We start from the raw sequence: 21034 nt of genomic DNA, 5'->3' as shown, positions 1-21034 counted from the left end.
AACAAAACAAACAAACCCAAAAACCAAAACCCAAGAAAGCAGCAATCTTAATAATTATTCAGGAAATATTTGGACTTAACTTTGAGTATACTAAGAACAGAGTTGTCTTCTCTCTCTTTTAAAATTGGGAAGATTTTTAATTTGGCTTGTATCAATTTGGGCTCAAAAATAAAATGTCAAAGCCTGGAGTATCACTAACCATGTAAAGCAAATATGTATTTCCAACTAAGCAGCTGGGAAGTGAGTGGATGAATTTGGGTATTAAACACATACTTGAGAATAATAAAGTGTACAGAGGAAGAGGTTACTCAAGAACTTTGCAAAAAATATTGCTACAGTAGCATTAGGAATTAACAGTGCATCAAAGATTTAACGTTTCCATGTTAATACAAACTGCTCCAAGCCATAATGGACCACAGGATAATCACTCAAAAAATTAACCGCATTCTACGTTACAGAAGCTAGAACTGGAATTTACCTGAATACCATTAATATGATTCAAAAAAGATTCCTTCTAGTCTGGCATGCCTCAGTTTACATAAGTCACAGAGAACTGGTGCCAGTAGTGTGTAATCAAAACACAGTTATTATCATGTGCATTTGGCTTTTTTTTACATGTCAGAACTCAGTATCACTGCTGCATGAAGTGTTATTTGTTGGTTGGGATTTTTTTTGTGGAAACTATATATAAAAGACCTTGAGGATTACAGGTCATAGAATTCATGTTAAACAGAAAGCTGCCCAACATTACTGTCAAAATACCTTTAAAAAGGCAGTTCATAGATAGAATAATGCATTTTACATTCAGATATTTCCTCTCTCAAAAGCAAAGGAATCTCAAAAGAAAAAAAAAAAAATCAGTAGTGAAGGCCACATACTTTTTGCATTTGATGAGCTGAAATGCAAAAAACAATTAAAGCATCTCGTAAGAGAAAAAAAACAAAACAAACACAGAATTTCTGGAAAGTGATGATTTAGTTGATGGGGTGGTCAGCATGGAAACTGTTGGGAATGCTACAGCAGAACTGACCACAAGTACAAAGGAATATGAACAGGAACATAGTACAGGTATCAACTAGAAAACTGTAACTTGCCAACTTGTAAACAAGAAAAAGCATTTCACAGATTAAAAGTTCTAGCGAAGTAAACTTCTTTAAATTATTTTGTCAGTTCAACCCTGATTTAAAAAAGTATGGCTAGCAAAAATACATAAGCCTCAGCATATTTGTAAGTCTTGATCAGAGCAGCCATGAGCCTTTGATAAACGGCTGGAAACAAACACCCTTCTACTAAGGATGAAAGAAAAATATTCCATTCTCTTCTTCCTCTCATTCCCCAATCCACATGTGTTTATGTAGAATTCACATGCTCCAAGAATATCTTGACACTGCTATAGATTGAGACGTGGGGAGACCGGTGGAGGAAAACAGACAAACTCTCTTAAAATACTACGGGCCACGTCAACATTATTCTGGGCAATTTCAAGTGCCCTCTTGACTTCTTCAAAGGAATAGCCCTCTCCCATAAGTTTTGCTATTTTTGCATCCACATTTTCCACGGAATTGTCTGAGCTGTATGCTTTCCTGTGGTGTATTTCTGGTGCAGTCCTCCGAGGAAGTGGTTTAGGGGGCCTGGCTGGTGCTTGTGAACCATCTGTTTCAAATAAAGGAGATAAGAATAATTATAAATTGGCTTAAAATATAGGAACGTCAAGCCTCATGAAACAGTTTAAAAAGTAAAATTCTAAAGAAACATGAAGACATATTTTAATTCATAGATAGATCTCATTTTAAAATTTGGTCAGAAGCAAAGAGCATCCAAAATGGACATAGTGTAGTGAAATACTATTATAATAATATGATAGGAACATGCAAGTTACAATCTGAATTATCCAAAGTTGGAAGAAAAAGAAAGTATGATGAAACAAAGATGGTGAAAATAGCCAGCCAAAATTTTAAAAGTTTGAGAACTTTTTCTTAGTCTGTTTAAAAAAAATAGAAGTTTGGTCACAATTTTGTTCAGGACCATAAACTGTGCAAAGAGGAATCCAGCCAAATACGCCTGAGGGAGAAAAATCCTTCACTTGTTGGTACATCTTGCAGATTCTGTTCAGTCAATTGCAGCTCATTTCACGCATAGCAGCTATGCACGAGTACAAAAAAACCCCCAGCTTCTTAAAAAAACCCTCTAGTCCAATTATTTTCAGTGGTGAGGACAGGATACAACCCTTCTTCTCCAGTGCCCCTTTGGAAATACCTCCTCTTTCCTTCTCTTCTATGGAAAGGTTAACCTTCACAGTTAATGTTGGTGCTAAGAATCATGATGTGCTGATGAAAAAAAAAAGCTAATATTCAAACTTGCTAATCTTCTCAGAGTCAAGAGTTTTGTGCTTAAGTAAACTTAGTACTTTACTTGAAACCTCTTCATCCTCACCGATTCCACAATAAGAAGCTTAAATACAAGCGGGCATAGAGCAGAAAACACTTTCAAGAGCAAAGTATTTAAAAAAAAAGGAAAGTCTTTAATCCTTCAAAAAGGGTTCTAAAAAGTTCCATCAACAGTGACTTTGATAGATAAATTGGAGGAATTTCTGGCTGTGATACTTTCTGTTTACTTACACTGACAGCAATGGCATTTTGCAGTGTTAACTACTTCAGAGGCAGTTTTTTAGTGATGAAAGAATGTTGTATTTCTAGTATTGCTGTTACAAGATGCTACCTTATCATAACACTGGATAAAAAGAACTGTAATTCAACTGAGTGCATTAAACACTTCAGATGAATGAAAATAGTTCACATTAGTGAACGTCTAACCACGGTGTATTTCTCTCTCAACTTAGTTTCCATGCATTCAGATGACAGTGTTGCTATAAATTTTAATTCCATTTCTTAATTCAGAGAAGATAAGCAAATCAGACTTTTAGCAAGATGGTGATATTTGTATAATAAATACATGACAGCAATTTGGTTAAAAATTTACAGTAAGGGCTAAGATTAATTTCGTCCTAATTTCATTGCCTACTTTCCTTGCAAATAGTTATAACACAACCTAGAGATAGTAAGGGCTACTTCATATTTATTATGATTTTTTTCTCTTTGAAGATTAAAAGAATTATATCAATGCTGAACATTCTAGTAAACACACCTGAAGCAGACCCAAATCTGCTATGAAGGTGTGGAAGATCCATGAAACATATTTGTTTGAGAAATTAACTATAGCTCAGAAAATGTGGTTAATAACTAAAAACAAAATAAGAAACAAGTTCAAATTTCTCATTTCACTTATTTTAAAAAACTCGAGAGCAACAGAATAATATTCTTTGTATTTAAAATAATGGTATACCATGTTAAAAACAATCAGTTTTCTTTCACAAACATTTAAAACTGTTTTAATATGCACATTTTATTATGGACTTCATTTCTATAGAGGATAAAACAAAATTAATTTGCAAACTTTATGTTTTCCCCTGTGCTTGAAGCACAGCAGAAATTCCTTATGCATAGATCAGATCCTTCTGTATGTGTGCTACATGAGATTTTTTTTTTTGCTCTACCCAGTCTAATACAGGCTTAAAACTGAAGTATAAAACTTTTATAAAACCTTCACTTTGCTGAAGCTTCCAAACAAACTTTCTTAAGCAATCACATCATTTAGAAAGGTCATTTTTAATTCTGTCAGCAGATCTGCAGCACAGGCATTTTATTCTCACTACAGTGACATCTCTCTATAGCACAGATACTTCAAGATCTTCAGCCTTCTCTAACTCAATTCCCATTATTATTTTCTTAAGCACTGACATCTCTTTCAATATCTTCAGATCCATATAAAATTCTAGCTGAAGCTGGTTATCACATTGGATCCTGAGCTTGAAGATACTAAGCCTAAGCTGCATGTCCATCTGGACATTGAGATAGAGGTATTTAAGCAGGACTTTCCTTCCCAACCTCCCATCCTCTCTGATGTTTCAGCCACCATGCATGTCTTACTAAAAATTCAAATAGATTTTCTAATTGTGTAATTCAATTAACAGTTTCTACAGCAAGAAATTTCCTCTATCACTCACGTTTCTGTAATTCAGCACTAGATTTAATCCTCAGGTAACGAGTTAGTATAAAGCCAGAGACAGGCACATTTAGTAAGTGTTTAAAAAGCGTGGAAAAAGATGAGAGATCTGTGGCACAGTGGGAGGATATTTGTAGTGATGCCAACTGTCTATTCCTCTCTGCTGTGAAATGGCCCTCTTCTTTTCTTCCCTTGCTGCTACTCCTGTATGTTCCATGGTCTTTCACTGACAGGCTGAGAAGCATCAGAGAACCAGGTGATGAAGGCTTGTTGTGCAAGGACCTCTGTGGAGCAATGGCAAGCAGCTATATCTAATCTAACTGGAGTACAGGAACAAAGCATACCCAGGGGATACCTATACTAAGGCACTGACAGGGAGAAAGTGAGAAAGAAGTAATTGCGCATATCAGTCCATCAAGCTTTTATGCCTTGTCTTCATATTTTGCATTACTACAACAGATTAGTTCCCTTAGGGTTAATTGAAATCCACCCTGAAATAATATGTGACACCCTCCTCCCATCATTTCCATGTAAAGGAATTTAAATTTGCATGCAAGAGCTTTAATAAGGCCAGATGAGTGAATAGGAAGCAGAAAAATATACTTAACCACCGATCTGAATCCATTTCTTACAGAATAGCTAAATTCAGTAAAATACAGCAGACATCTGTATTAGAGGCCTAATTTTCTTCTACTTTTCCCAAGTATCATTGGCTTTGCGTAGGTAAAATATGCTATTAGCAATATCTCCTTCTCTTGCTTTTATTGTAATAATTTTAAAAAGTTGTACTGAAGAACTTTGAAAAAACACGCCTTTGGGATACTTAGGTGCATAGTTGAGAACTATTTCTTAAGTGTTCAATACTAAATATGTTGCTGAATTAGAATAAATTTCTCATTACATGTTAATGATTCAGTTAAACATCATGACAGAAATCTTAAAAACAGTCAAACCGAAGCACAGAAGTTAAAGGACTGCCCATGCTACTCCAGGGAGCCCAGTGGCTAAATTATAATTAGATTTTAGCGTAAACTACATTTCTTTTCCAGCTAGTCCAAAGAATCACCAAACAAAAGGGCTAAAATAAAGCTTTTTTAAGTGAAGTGATTAGTTCACAATAAATGCAAAAACAAAAGTTCTGAATAGAGTTACATCTCTACATTGTCTTTTTAAATCATAGGTGAAGGTGAATCAGTTCATCCTGAAGCTCATCAATTCTGTTCTATGGAATTACTGCCACTGTAAAAACAACTTTCCAATTAAGATGATGACATGATCTATCACACAGTTTTCATTTAATTGAAATTAAATTGAATATTTTGCTGATGCTGATTTAGAACAATATTTGTAACAAATGTCCACACATGTGGGTGTTTTAGAAGATGGCTCTAAAGGAAACATACAGATAGAAAAGTATTTATTAAGTGACATCAGAATGTACCCAAGATCTTAAGTAGCAAACATCTTGCAGCAATTTAGGAAAATTAAAAATTGTTCTACCACAGAATTGCACAAAAACTCTGTAGCTTTAAAAGGTAGTTATATCACTGTCATAATTTGCATTATAAAAGAATTTAAAATGCCCTAAATAAATCAGGTTAACATTGTAAGACAAATAGATCCCTCAGTGTCACATATAAAACTTGCATTATAAAAAATTACAAATTAATATAATAATATTTAATTAATTTTTATATTAATTAATATAAAATATTTAAAAACGTATTAAAAAAGAGAAACACTGTTATATTCGTAGAGGTATCCTCCCAAAAGTGCTGGTATTTACCAAAGGCGTCATACTACTTCTCAGATATGCTATTCATTAAAAATTCTGTAGCGCTCCTCAGGCTTACTTAATTTCCCCCATACTCCCGTACTTTAAGTTGGAAAAATATATTCTTTCATTCCTATACCACAGCAGAGATGAACTACGTATTCCTAAGAAGGAGAGATATAATTACAATTTAAAAATGTATCATTTTTCCACTCGTGACTGTTGCAATTAAACACTGATGAACATTACAACTGGAAGACTGGAGAAATAAGTCCCTTCATCTCCTCCTGCATTAGAGTTTTCACACACAATTCGCTCTTATCTGGAGAATGAATAATGACTCAAAGCATCACTTGGCTCTTTCTTTGTGTGGTCTCCCCACACAGTAAAATGATGCAGGTGGGACAATCCTCCCCCTTCCACATATACCATACCATGCATATCTAACAAAAAGGAAATTTGTTTACGAATTGGTGAAACTACTTTGAAATACAGGTAATATTTTATTTTAGATTTTATATCTTATAATTATTTTAATTAATTAGAGTAGCTTCCCCTTAAATAGTATTCATGTTGTCTGAAAACCATAAGCAAAATTTCTATGGCAGAGGAATTGCTTCTGCTGGACCTGTTCCACTGCAAATGGAAGACTGAATTTTAATTGGTTTTGGTTCTTCTTGTTTTATTAAAAAAAAAATTCTTAGAATTTTAGACAAACATATTAACAAAAAGGATCAGTAAATAATAATACTTTAGAGAGTGAAGCTACTGGGTTTTTTTGTTTTTTAGAAGTAATGAAACTAAGATGGAAGCAAGATGCCCGTGGTCCCTGCAGGACTTCTATCTCTGGTGAGCGTTAAACATGGCAGAAAATTCTCTGCCTTTCTCAAACAATAAGGAACACTAGAACTCATAAAGGCATTCAGTTTTGCAGCTAGTGAAATTGATGCCATAATATCTACACTTACAGACAACAGGTAGCCACTTTATCTTTATTGCTGAACTTCAATCTCTGTTATCCTTTGATGATTTCGTATTTGTGTAAAGCAGTATTACCATTGCCATTTGTTGCCCAGAATGACAAAAACCTTATTGGACATTATGGGTGAAAGTTATTTGCTTCAGAAAGTTGTCATTTTCTACAAGAATAGTTGTACCTTACCTGAAGAGGGAGGAAGTTGATCATAGTCTTGAGATGTCCTATTTGTTTTGATGTTTTCTCCAGTTACTCTGCGAGCAGGTGGCAAAGGAACATGACCAGTTATTGGATCAAAATGGGGATCTGCAATAACAGAACAAAAAAGGTCTCTTAGAATAATTAGAATTATTATTTTGGGGAGGGCTGATGCATTAAACCTAGGCTTAAAATGGCCTCCCTTCAGACAGAGGAGCTATGAATCCAAACAGAGGTGTTCCCCCACAGCATGGGCATATGCACATATACTTCCAAATCCAGCACTTGCACAGTAGCCATGTAACTATGTCTTGAAGTGACAAAAACAAGAGCACAGCTCAAAGGTGGTCTATTGTGCACTGACCATGGCTCTTCTGTTTACATCCATGAGGTACCTTTCAATTACCCAACACTGCTAGGACTGTGGCTGGCAAAGCATGGAAGAGGCTGCTAAGCCTGAAGCAGCACAGTTAGAAACATCCCAGCTATTTAGTTTGGTTAGAGCTTGGTAACACTTCTATGCTTTGCAGTTCATAAAGACTGCAGGGCAGATTTCCCATTCACACAGTCCCAGCTATGGGTATATATTACAGGGACTGGTAAAGGCTGTGACTAGGCTTCTCTCTGCTGATTACAGGAACAGAATATAAAAGATGAGAGAAATATATAGTCCTGAAATACTGCATTCTCTTTTTTTTTTTTTTTTTTTTGGGGGCCATTGAGGATGCAGCTGAGCAAGTGTTAACATCATCCTGGACCTGGCTTCTGCTCTGGACTCATGGAAGTGTTTGTGTGTGAGTGCAACTTTTTGCTGCTGTTGATGATAACATTATTATTCTAATCTGACAGACTGATGGATAGCTGAGAAATCACCCCCAAGACTTGTATGGAAACCATCCATCAAAAACTCATCATAAATCATCTACAGCAGTTTATTTGACAAGATGCAAAGTGAGTAATATGGCTTAGAAATAACATATGAATAAAAAAGATCAATCCACAGAACCACATATGCCTAAGTAGATTTATGCACTTATAAGATTAATGAAAACTGCTGATTTTATTCACTATGCAACTATGAAGAACAATACATGGCTGTAAATATATTTTCCAGGTTTTTATTTAAAAGCTATTAAATGTTTTTTTAACACTATCAGGGATGTTTCTTAGATTATTTGGAAATAACACTTAGTAATTTAAAACCCTGCATGTTTCCGGGAACTGTGCACAGATCAACAGAGATTGTGTGCGTCTGTGTGTGAGGGCTTCTATTTTTCCTCTCCATTCCCATTAGAACTGAATGGTGCAGCAGTGTGTGTTTCTGCATCAGATGATACAATTGAGGCACCCATTCAGACTGGACTGAATAATAAAAACAGTCCATAAAAGGTCATTCCAGTTCAACCTACACTAGCTTGCTTTCATCCCACAGCTAGTATCACTCACAAAGGTCAGCCAAACACCCGACAACCTGCCAGGCTATTACAGAGTTGCATCATTCCTGTGATACTATCATCAAAACATTTCATTTATCCCTCTCCATGCAACTTCTAAGAAAAATAAATAGGAGGAGGAAGACATCTAACCACACCGCAAGGTAGATAATCACTGAAAATATTCCTGGGACAGATAAACTTAAGGCACCAACATCCTTTGGAAGCTTCCACAGAGACAAAAAAGTCAATTCACAGATACGCACTACAACTCACAAAAATCCTGTTGTAATCTGTACCATCAGCAGCAAACGTATTCAACTTAACCTGACAATCAAACACTTTTCAACTCAAAGACAAAATTCATAAATAGTGAACAGAGCTTTTATACCTTTTACAAGCAAAACACCAGACTGAAAAAGTGTCACAGTGATTCATGGGGAGAAATAGGTGAAAAATTGACTCATCAAAAAGGTTATGAACACAGTTTCCTGAATAGAGTTTTGCAGCAAAATTTTACAACAATTCTAACAAAGCATGATATTCTTTTCCCCAAGTTCCAACTTGAAAATAAAACCCATGAATTATGTTTTACTATAGAAAACAATGGAATTGACAAAAGGATACAGACTAGTATTACAGATTACAACAGAAAACTTGACACTTCATGAGTAACAACCCTTACTAGAAAAGTACAATCTACCAAAATGTCTAGCCTGGTATAGAAATATTGACCTTATTTCATTACTTTGTGATAATGAAAAGTGAAGTCTCTTTATATTCTGAGTTGTTGCATCTCCATCAGTAAAAAATAAGGTGTTTTTAGTATTTCGTATAATGAAGTATAGACAAAAGAGACTTCTGAAGTCTGATGACAACTTTATCACAGAACAGATAAGCTTCTGACGTAAAGGAAAATGAAATAAAATACATTGTTTCCTTTGTACTCCTACCAGAATGAAGGAACAGTTCATGTCCTGAAGGAGGTCGGCTTCCTGAGCTAGCAGGTTTTGTGTGCTCAATCATGCTGTGCCGAGCCGGTGGTGGCGGTGGTGGTAGTGAAGGGGGTGAGCTATCATACGCATCTTCGCCTGCATTTTAGAAAAGAATTATTAGATGAGCAAAACTTCATTAAGGACTGTAGAATAAAGAGTGTAGCTTAAAATTTATTTCTCTCTGGCTGCCGAGGCCTTTAATCCTACGGGTTCATCTAGCAGTTCGGTGACTCGGTAATGAAATTGTAAACCTGACTCTTACGCACAATCCTCTTTTTAGGTCATGCTCTGAATGACCTTTTGCAGTGCAGAGTTTCTTTCCTGGGATGGGGGAAGAAATTTCTTTCAGTGGCTCAATTGCAAAATATGTATTGTAACGAAAGCTCCACTGAATACCTCGTAGAATAACAGCTATGTTTCAGTGGCTAAGCAGAAATATTTATATTCAAACACCAATGCTGACTACATTGAATCTGCTACATTTATGCCAGTATTACCTTTATCTGCTGTTCTAAAGCTCTGACCCCAGATATAAAATGAATTTTCTAGGGCTTGGCAAAAGAATGTACCCCTTACACAAAGGTGGTGAAGACAGGACTGGGGTTACCAAGCAGTGTGATTTTCATGTATTTTTCTGCCTTCCATTCTATGTACTCTCGCAACTCAGGAACACTTCAGGGACCAGAGAGAGTATAGTGCAGGAACATGGCAAATGTTCAAAAGGCTTTATGGAACCAGAAAATTGGAAGATGACACATACACTACAGTCTAACAATCTTGCAGCTGCACTTATCAATGAAGGTGTGGGTGGTGGCCAAGCCCAGCCCCGGTATACATGCAGAGCTCACTAACTTTTGTGTAGGAGAACATAACAAAAATAAGGGTTGGAAAAGATAGCTTTTGGTGACTGTAGGCAGCAGTGAGTTTTGAAGTGGCCCTTGATAGTGGGAAAAAAACCCCAGAAATTAACTCATTAGTTTAATTTCATTTTCTTTGACTTTAAACACTACCTCTTCAGCATTCTTCTTTGTATTTGATAAAAGAAATGGAATTAAGCTACAGTAGGAAAAAGCCTCCACTCTGCATTAAATTGCAATGCTCAAATTCATATTAAAGGACAAAAAATTACAATTTATTTTAGGGAAAGCAGTTTTACTTTTCTTTATAGCTTGAATACAGCTTTAGTATGCCTTTTTGTCCATCTTGCATGAGAGCTTACAGACAGATACCAAGCACAGATCATTGACACAATTATTGACTTACAGCTGTAACATTTAGCCCATAGCTTGTTTGGTACTCTTAACATACTCAACATTGTTTGTTTTTCAATGAACATGGCATTCAGTCCATCTAGGCAATGTTAACCATTAAATATAATCAGCAAAAAGTCTGCAACCTAAAGGGGGCACCAGAAGATCATAATCGGAGGGTGTCCTGTTGAGCAAAGAGCTGTGTTTTGGGTTGTCTCTGGTAGGAGGTCGTGCAGGTGGCAAAGGTACCGGAACAGTAGGTGAGTCATAGACATCTCCTGAATGACACAATCACAAGAAGTGAATGTTTTCTCGCTGTACCCCTAGAACAGCACAGAGTAAATTTTCTTGCTAAATAGTGAAAAATAAAAACATACCTAACTCTGGATGTTTTGATTTCTTCATCTCAGAAGTATTGCTGTGTCCCCCATTCGTTACTCCAGCACACTGACCATTCTCACACACCCTGAAGACATACATTAAACAGGAAACAATCAACCACTTATCCAAGTATCAATTCCCAGAATGACCAGGTACCTTAGCTGGCAGTCCATTATGTGGAAACAAATGGAAGACAGTAAGTTGCAGCAATTTTAAACTTCACGGTTTTTATATTGAGAGCAGATACTGGTAAACTGTCAAGAAAACTCCTTTGAAGGATTATACTGCTTTCTTAGTGGGATACTGACACGGCTTAAATAACTTACTCAAGGCTGCAGTACAAGATCGAGGAAGAACTAACATTAAACATAGTCCTCACTTCAGAGGTCATTAGTTTATTCACACAGTTAAGTCACAGACTCAATCATTCTATTTTGCCTTCCCAGCTGTTGAATCTTCCCTAGCAGAAATATGGTACGGGAAATGTAAATTTTGGTAATCATCCATGCTGAAGTACACAGAAAAGTCATTAAACAAAATAAAACAAAACAACAAAAAAACCCCGAACAGAACACCACAACACACTACTAGCAATAACAAATATCAACTAAACTCTTAGCCAAACATAAAAAAAAAAAATTGAACTAGCTAAAGCAATTTTGCAGGTGCCTACTCATTTCTGTATCAAAAAGGTGAGTCTCACTGATACTTCTACCACAGTTTACTATTTTTTTAAATTGGAAGCATATTACACCCTCAAAATCAAACAACAGTATCAAATTAAATATGATCATCATCTAAACCAAACAGTACAAAGTTGCCTATAATCTTGCCTGTTGAAATACTGCAGGGAAAACACAGAATAAAAGCCTTTTCATAATATTAAATATTGTTTAAATAAATGCGAAAGAACTGGGAAATTACTCCTATCATTGGAACTGTGGACCCTGCATATTCAGAAAGAACAGAGAGTTTCTTTGGAAAAAGGCCACCATGCTAAACAATTCCAGCTTTAAAATAAAAATCCCAACCCACGATGAACCATTATTACTAAATACTGGCAAGTCTGCTAGAGTTATATACAGCTAAAATTTCAGATCTTGGGTTTTTACCAATAGTACGAACATGAATAAACCTATCAGCTTTGGCCATATGGAAAGGAGGGATGAATAAAGGTCTGGAATCATTTAAAATATATAAACAGGAAAGAGGAAGTGAAAATTGTGTTTGCAGTCCCAAGAGTTTTAACTAGGAGTAATGAAATCAATGTAAGAATAATTACAAGATTTTAAAAACAAAACAAAAAAATAATGGTAAGAGCTATTTTGTTATGAATTAATTTCCCCAGGGAAGTAGTAGAGGAAGTGGTGCTTCTAGCTTTGAAATTAGATTGGTTCAATTTCCCAAATGCAGTGGAGGCAACACTTCCTTTGACTCCTCAGCATATACACTACATAACTGAGAATACTTTCTACTTTGATTTGTATCTATTCTACATTTTCAATAATCTAACCAGCCACAGGCACTAACATAACTTAACATGACACCACTTCAGAAGTCTTCAGGTCATAATGAGCCCAGTTAAGTGATCAGTTTACAAACGATGCTGAAATACCTGTTTACATCAACAGTAAGCACCAGAAAAAACAGCAGCAAATGAGTACTAACAAGCAAGCCTTCTGTCCTTTACTTTTCCTTTTGGAAAAAAGCTTTATTAGGAAAAGTCAGTGAATGTAATGAAGTATCATTCTTCTAATAGCAGCCTAACTAGTAATGCTGAAATTCTTTCCCTCCATTTCTCACTGCTGAACTTGTCCCATACCTGGGAAGAGATGATCAGCTGTAACAAAAACCAGACAACTGATCTGCCAGAAAATAAGACTGTGAATATTTTTTTGCATTAATCTTGCAATATTTTTAGCATTGTCATATCTACCGGTAAAAGACCAAAAACTCTTAGAGGCACTACAAATTTGGAGGTAGGATGGAAGCATGACATAGTTCCTAAACTACAAAACATTCAGAAGAAATTTTGTATGCTCTTCAGTTGACTGAAAACTCTGAAGTACTATCCAAGAACTGAGGAAGCAACACTTAGGAAAGAGATAAGAGAAAGTGACACTGGGGGACACAACTGAAAGGTACTAAAAATCTATGACAATTAAAAAATAAAATAGTAAAAGTCTTTTGCTAAACAATACTAACAAATTAAGCTTTTGTTGACACTCTCTTCCCCCTGAGATTAAAAGAACACAACATCAACCAAAATCAATATTCTTTTTGAAAGCTTTACCCCAGCTTTCACATATAAGTAGTGACATTAGCTAAAAGGAGACATTTTAAGTATATGGAACATCATATATATTCATACACAAATATTCAGTAGGATTTTTTTTTTAAATGCTTAGTGAATGGTTTGTTTTGAGCTAAAATTCTTATCAGAATCTATAATAAGAGCTGTTGGTTATAATCATAGAGCAACCTAAATGGTAAACTGAGGTATTTCTAGCAAGTCCTGGATTAATGCCAAAACACCCACCATAAGCACAAGACCAAGTATACTAGCTAAAAAATAATCGAAAAATGAGAAGAAACTTTGAAATCAGCTTTCTATCTACAGCCTCTACTAATAATTCTAATGGCCTGGTGAAATCCTTGTACCAGACAATTGAAAACGCTCAACTCTTCTGCAAAAGAAGGATACTAGAAAATGAAAAGTTTCTAGTTTTCCAGCTGGTTATTTTCTCAAGAATCTTGCAGTGTGCATCTAGATACTAGCGTTTTAGTTCAGGTCAGGAGTATGATTTGAAACAAATCTGCACAAGTCATCCCCACTTAACAGCACGTCAGTTTACATTGCAGAGAGGTCTCAGAGCATGCAGACTCAAATTGCTTCTGGATGTTGTTAACTCAAAAGATGTTCTGCAAGAGCTCATCCAATGCGCTGCAATCACTGAAGAGTACTCCAGCCACAGGACCATGTTAGGGCTAGTCTGAATCAAAAAACTCCTAAAACATGCAGCGTGGATGTGAGGTCCTTGCCGTCAACAGTCCCTTCTACAGACCCACTCCTATAGCACCACACTACTTACTAACCTAGACACAGCCCTCAGAAGCTGCTAAAACAAGGTAATCTCTTCACATACTGCTCTTCTTGCTCTTCTGCTGCAGACTTCTTGTTTTAGAAAGGTTACATCCTGTATAACTCTAGTCATGCAAGCAACTCAGCCTTTATTAGTTGACTTTGCGTGGTACATAAAGACATTCCTATGCAGAACCACAACACAGTGATAAAAAAACCAGCATAGGTAAAAAGGATTAGAACCTTCAAATATTTTTTTTTTTGTTTCTTGCCATTTTTTTTCTTGGCCAACATTGAGAGTTTTAGTCTTTTGTTTTGTTTTGTTTTTTTAAATCTCATAGGATAGATAGGAATTTAAGTACTCAAGACCATGAAGCTCAGCCAACTGTGTAATATTCAAACCTAGTCAGTGAAGGTTGGATCAGCATTTCTAATACAGACAGAACTTTTAACCTGCATGCAAGAAGTGATCAGACTATGACCTTTTTCCCAGCTGGTCTAAATGTCAGATTCAAGGGGTCTAAAGATTGTAATTGGTTAATTTTGGGGTAAGAAACATGTCAAGCTTTATTGATGGTGAGTCCTTGACATCACATTCTGACAAAAAGAGGAAGAAATGGCAATAGGTCACTGCATTTTTTTAATAGCAGAAGAGTCTGAACTTTTTAGATCAATACTTCATTTTAATATCATAGGTTTTTGACCTACAAGACCAGTACAGAACTGGCCCTTCTCTTTCCCAAGACTTATTCTCTTAATTCCAAGACATTAAGATTTTTTAAATGAGTCAAAGACCAAGACTTTCACCAGGAATGACACAGCCTTCAGTTGCCATGTCCTTTGGCTCCAAATCTCCTTGCCATAATCCATTAATAACTCAGAACTGTGAAAGTTTGGAGATACTACATTAGAACACGTTTAAAGCAAAAAAGATGTATTTCATGTGAATTTAAAAAAAGGTTCTCTTCCTGAAAAGCACAAAGAAAACATACTATGAAACCTTTGGCTCAAAAAGCCAAAAAGACATAGTCCACACGGGACAAAAAGAGATGTACATACAGCTGCCAAGTCACATATTTTTCAGTACTGCATTGCTTCTTAAAATTAATTATATGAAATGTGAAAGTCTAAGATTTTCAAAGCTCACTTTGGGAATTTCAGTCACACAATTCTCTTAAAAATTAAATTTGCAAGAGTTGTGGGGGTTGAATCTTCTGGTCAGTTCTGAAACTTCAACCTAAGTGAAAAAAGGATCAATTGCAGAAATGGTATTCAAAAGCAAAACCACCCAGTTCTGACACAACAGAGATTCAATAAAGCAAACCTCACAGGTTTATGACTGTGGTCAAATGAAACAGAGGCATAAGTAATCCAAGCTTGAAAAGATAAGACATTTCAGAAGGCAGGCAAGCTTAACTATTATTATAAATGTTGAATCCAGTTAAACTTTGGAAAAAGCAGAGTTTTTTTTAAATCAGTTGCCTTCAAGGCTGCTAAATGACCTTACCGAGCAAGAGGTTTTATATTATGACTATGAGGTGGTTGTGAGCTCAGTATTACGGGATGTGAAGAAGGAACTTTGTATTCATCATCATCATCTGTGTGATCCCTTGATTTATCAGACACAGAATTTGCTGAAGGAACAGGGCACCTAAGAAGATGAGAAAAAGATCACTTTTGCTTTGACTGTTACATAATCGACCTCAGTATATTACAGAAAATACTGTTCTTTAGCTTCAACATCCTTAATACATATCTGGTACACATACGGTAACAAAAACACCATATCAGATTAAAACTTTTAAACTTCCTGGCTTTTTTGTCTCTGAGAATGCATTGAGAAAAGGACAGCTGACCTTTTAAGAGTTAAACAGCTACTTTAAGCAAGCACAACATAACAGAGAATTGCAAAGAATTAGAGTACTAAATAGGCACTTACAAGGCTTAACCTGTTGGCGCTTATCAAAAAGAACTAAACAAAAGTTAATTCAGGGCAAATAGTATTTAGCAGGGCTCAGTGAGGCAGTAGACATTCACCCTTTCAGTGAAGTCTTGTTCCTGCCATAACATTACCAAACTCCCAGAATTTGCCTGTATTTTAAATTATTTTTACTTCAAACAATAATTGCCTTTAATTATCCTCCCAGACAGTGATTTAAACCACTTCTTGAAAGCAAGGGAGGCCCAGGAAAGAGGTAGACCTTACAACCTCCATTTACAGGTAACAAGTTCCATCATGGAGCATATTGCTGGGTAAGAGATTTCTTTTAAAATTAAAACCTAACTCCTATCTAGTTTTCTGTTACATGAGTGTAAGCAAAATGATGGACAAAAATTTCAATTTAGTGAGCAGTATGGGGAAAGTAATTTTGTTAGATAATAACAAGTTCAGCATACCTTTTGGCCCTCATGAAATATAGCTAACTAGGTTATAGGTCTAGCAATTAACATCATCTACTCTTTTATACTTACAGCCCCTCCATTTATAGCAATTACTCCAATACATTAAGATAAATAAGAAACTCACAAAACATCTGAGATACAAAAGCTCCCATCAAGGACTTAATTTAACTTCAGCTTGATCATACATGAAAACCACAAACAGAAGTTTGCCACAAAAAAAGACAATAGCTGGAGGACCGCAAATAAAGATGTGCAATGCATCCACAGCCATTTTGATTTGTGGCTTGAAAGAATGGCTAATGGCCCCTGAGCTGAACTACATGCTACATTACAAGATACATCTACTTCATACATCATTTAGGGAAGTTCTTAAGGACTGTAAGGAAATATGAGAAGGGAGTGGATATACTTTCTCTTCCTGTGGTCTAATTAGTTTGATTTTATCGTAAGGGCAAGAGCTGAAATGACAGGCCAGGCCTATCTCATTTTTCTCAACACGAGAAGCACCTGAATCACACAGCACACTTCTTCACAAAGGAAAAACATGTGTCTCCCTATTTACTGTAGATGATGCCACATGACTTCACAACATTCAGATATTCCGTGAACAAAAATGAATAACTAACTACCATGAGTATTAGCCAGTCACTAAATGAAGAAATAAATGAAGGGAGAAACAAAAAGAACAGAGAAGGAAGGGGGCAGATGTGCTGCTTTTGTCTGAACAAAGTCTAGAGCTCCCTAGGTACTTCTAACATCTCAGACACTCTTTCCTTCAATCAGTAATATACTTTTCACTTCAGAAACAAGTTCATGAAAGATGGGAATCCAGCTTCTTTTGCAACGACATACTAGCCAAAGACAGGGGAAAGATGATTTACGCCACTGAACTGCAACCTCTTCAACCACCCTCTGTAGAGGGAGCAAAATTTCACACAGTAATGCAGCGTGAAATTCCTTTTTCCACCTTTGATTTCTTAGATGGACAAGATGTTTGTGTCACTCCTGTGTGGCCATTTAAAGAACAGAAGGTAAAAATGTACCAGGACAGTGGGAACTCCGTAGCATTCTTAGGTAGACAGTTGAAAGGCCTACAAAGAATAAATTTTCTCATTCCTATGGACCTGCAATCATTCTTACACGGCAATCCAGCATGTTCTGGAGATTTTTTTTTTTTTTAATATATATATGTGTGTGTGTGTGTGTGTGTGTGTGTCTCTAAGTATATATAAGCCTGTGTTTTTTGAAAATAATCACAAATTGAATTGCAGGCTTCTGCAGATAGCAATGTTTGAAGTATTAATATCTACACCAGAAATACCCAATATTGACCAAACCACGCTGGTAATATTGCTTGAAGCCCTCTTCAAAGGCTATTCCTGGGGAAAAAAAAACACCAAAAACCCCCTTCTCTGAAGGCCCTATCTGAAGCTGGTTATTTTGATTGCAGGAAATTTGATTCCTGGAATACTGTGAATTATGTTAATTTTTTTTAAGGAAGTCTACAGAGTAAAACTGAGAGCCTAATCACCACCTGAACTAAGTACAGCATTGTAATAGCTAGTCTTATCAGCTTCCTGACAGAAACAGTTCTCAGACAGGAAGCTGCAGGATTTACTTACTGACAATTTACAAACTAAATAAATTCAGTATACTCAAGGAATACATAAAAAGTTTTCCCTTCTTCACCATGCCCCTGCTTTTTTCCTCATTTATTCAGCAGACACAAGAACCTAACTTATGTTGTAACAAAGCTATACCTTATTCACAGGATATCAGTGTGTATACATATGCCAAAATCAATTTCCCAACATCATTGCACTGCTGAGAAATTGTTACTGGTTTGGAGCTATTATTAAAAACGTAAGTTCCAAGTCTCCTGCTTCTGAAGAGTGTGCAGCCTTAGACAAATCCTTCACACTAGGTAAAGTCTCTCCTTCCCTACCTTTAAAGTAAGGAAAATATTTTCCAGGTTGTAAATATTGCTATGTGACTAATATCTGAAAGGTGCTTTTTATTTGTAAAGCAGTAGAAGAGTTAGAGTACTAACATACAGCCAATATACTCTCCATCAGGGTCCTAAAATTGTCCTATATTTACATTATATTTTATTAATAATTCAGAATTAGTATTTTTTGAAAATCATATTGCTCTTCCAATTTCCTCCAGTTATAACAGTATTTGACTCCAAACATCTTTTGCATTGTTCTGCTAGAGGTCTACCCCATTTTCTCCATGATTATTGAATTATTATTACTTGATTATCAAGATCAAAGTGTTTTATTAAATCTCTATCATTCTAAGACTAACTCTATTGTTCTACACAAAACCACCTAGTAAGATAAAGAGACAAATACTTTATAGGTTTTTGTAACTAAACAAATGAACATTGTCATTGTAAGCAAAGACATGAAACACTTAGGCATCTGTTTATCAAGCTGGTGAAACTCTCTGTAATTAACAGTTTACAAAACTTCTTTACTCTTACATCTTTAGAAGAGGAATACAAAACTGATCAGTACATTGTATTTACATACTCTCTAGTTCCCCTTTCTGTTCCTTAAGTGGAAATACTTTAAAACTGAAAGTCAGAATTACATTCTGGTAAGTGATGACTTTGTGTTTTCTCATTTGTTGAACAGAAGGATAGATGTCAATCTCTCTTATACTATTGAGCACCAAGGGCCAAAGGCAAAATAGGAAAAGATGTGAGAATTCGTTTTTGTCGAGCCACTTATGTCCAGCTTAGTTGTAAACAGAACTCCAAGGAAACCAACATCTCACACTTATTTAAAAGTATTTCAAGGGAAGTTTCCCCTTCCATCATTTACTGGTAAACTGGTTCACAGAACTTAGGCAGGATAAACTTGCAGTCCATGTATTTCAGTCTGGATCAGGACTGTGCTTTTGAAATGAATCCCTTTAATCTCCCCATTTACCATGCTTTGATTTGCACCGAGGAGTGCATTAACTTGAATACTTTTCAGATTAAACTACAATACACGATATACTCCAAGTGTGCCCCTACTATGTTCCGATTGCTAAAGACTGTTCACATTCATGGGACAAGACTACAGCTAGTTGAACTGCTGCCCCGTAATGTGTACGGTACAGACATCAGGTCCTTACTATCAACTCTTCCGTCCTATGCAGAGTACTATTTGCTAGTGCAGACAAAACCTTTACTCTTCTAAGGCCTCAAGCAAACTGTTTCAGCAAAATAAGTGTTAAGTTATATGGGCCACATGATCAAGTCAACTGCCCCTGAGTGCTCTCTACCCTTAAAACTAAAGGGTACATGAAGCAGTTCACCTTCATTCATAGAGAAGGACACAATTTTCTATTTGTCACAGGGTAAGCCTGCAACGCGACAAGAATCACGACAGAACAGCTGATGCATCCAAACTCACTGGCCTGTCAAGCTATGAGCTAAGGGCACGTTGTGTCCTCCAGAAAGAACATCATCTCCGACATCTAGAACCTGCATGTTAGCAGCACCATGCCAAAGGCTGATTTCAAGGGAGGCAGAATTTCTAAGCCACAGTTGCCTTTAATGGAACTATGATTTCACCTTCAAAGTTTCTTAGCAAGACAGAAGGGATAGCAAGAGGAGAAATACCTTTAGGTGCTACTTTTCCCTCAACTACCTCAAAGCAAAAAGATATTCCTAATATATTTATAGAATACAAAAGGTATTGGAATTGGATGTCTCATTATATACTCAAAAATAGATGCGCTCTCACAGAAAATACCACGGTAGTATAAAGCACTTTCGAGACAAAGAGGCCGATTTTCTATTGACGTGGCAAAATGGGACCTTCTTACAGGAAGAAAACAAACACTATTTAACTTGAAAATTTCTAAGTTTGGGGGAAGAACGGTTCTGTATCTTTGACACAAAAGTTTTATTTATTTTTTCAAGACTAAAATATCAATTTGATCAAAGCTGCTAAAAATAAGCTGACATAATTGCAGCAGTCCAATAAAAGAGTAACTCTTTTAACGTGTAGGGTCAGCAACATAGCAGCTGAGTAGAAAATAAAAATTGGATGCTTGTAAGTCTAGCAGCTCATTATTATAGTACGGTTAATAATGATCAATTTAGTAAAAGGAAACTAAATAAATAAATCGGCACCATTTCCAGAAAAAAGACACTAGTGCTTTTATATTAATGTGATTTTATTTTCTTTACTAAAAGTCATATTTATAGTGTCTTATTCAGCAAAGACTGATCAAACAAGTTAAGTAGGGAAATTTTAGAATTGTGACATTTCAACTAATGGTCATTTTGCCTCCTCACTATTTAGACTAAGAGATTTCATTCATGGTCAATGTATCCTTCAGTCAAACCTGTGAAAGTACAGACTTATGATAATAACTACAAAAAATAAAATGCCTTGCAGCTTTATGAAAGAAACTAGCTCTCAAACCACAACTCCACAGAGATCAGAAAGTAGAAAAAAAATAAGAAACTTGCACT

At 35.9% G+C, this 21034-nt stretch overlaps 1 protein-coding gene across 1 annotated transcript in view; it reads right to left on the bottom strand.

The window, feature by feature from the left end:
* Positions 1–956: 956 nt before the first annotated feature.
* LOC104623234 (E3 ubiquitin-protein ligase CBL-B-like) overlaps positions 957–21034 on the bottom strand; it is a gene marked incomplete at its 5' end in the record, with an annotated part of 36450 nt that continues 16372 nt past the window's right edge. The window contains 6 exons of the mRNA XM_010290268.1: positions 957–1653; positions 6999–7118; positions 9397–9534; positions 10835–10966; positions 11066–11154; positions 15659–15802. Of these exons, the coding sequence (XP_010288570.1) occupies positions 1391–1653; positions 6999–7118; positions 9397–9534; positions 10835–10966; positions 11066–11154; positions 15659–15802 (886 nt within the window). The remainder of the gene's footprint in view (positions 1654–6998; positions 7119–9396; positions 9535–10834; positions 10967–11065; positions 11155–15658; positions 15803–21034) is intronic.

Source organism: Phaethon lepturus, unplaced genomic scaffold, assembly GCF_000687285.1.
Source record: "Phaethon lepturus isolate BGI_N335 unplaced genomic scaffold, ASM68728v1 scaffold237, whole genome shotgun sequence".
NCBI lineage: Eukaryota > Metazoa > Chordata > Aves > Phaethontiformes > Phaethontidae > Phaethon > Phaethon lepturus.
Note: the sequence above shows the minus strand (reverse complement) of the source record. Positions and strands in the feature narration are given on the sequence as shown.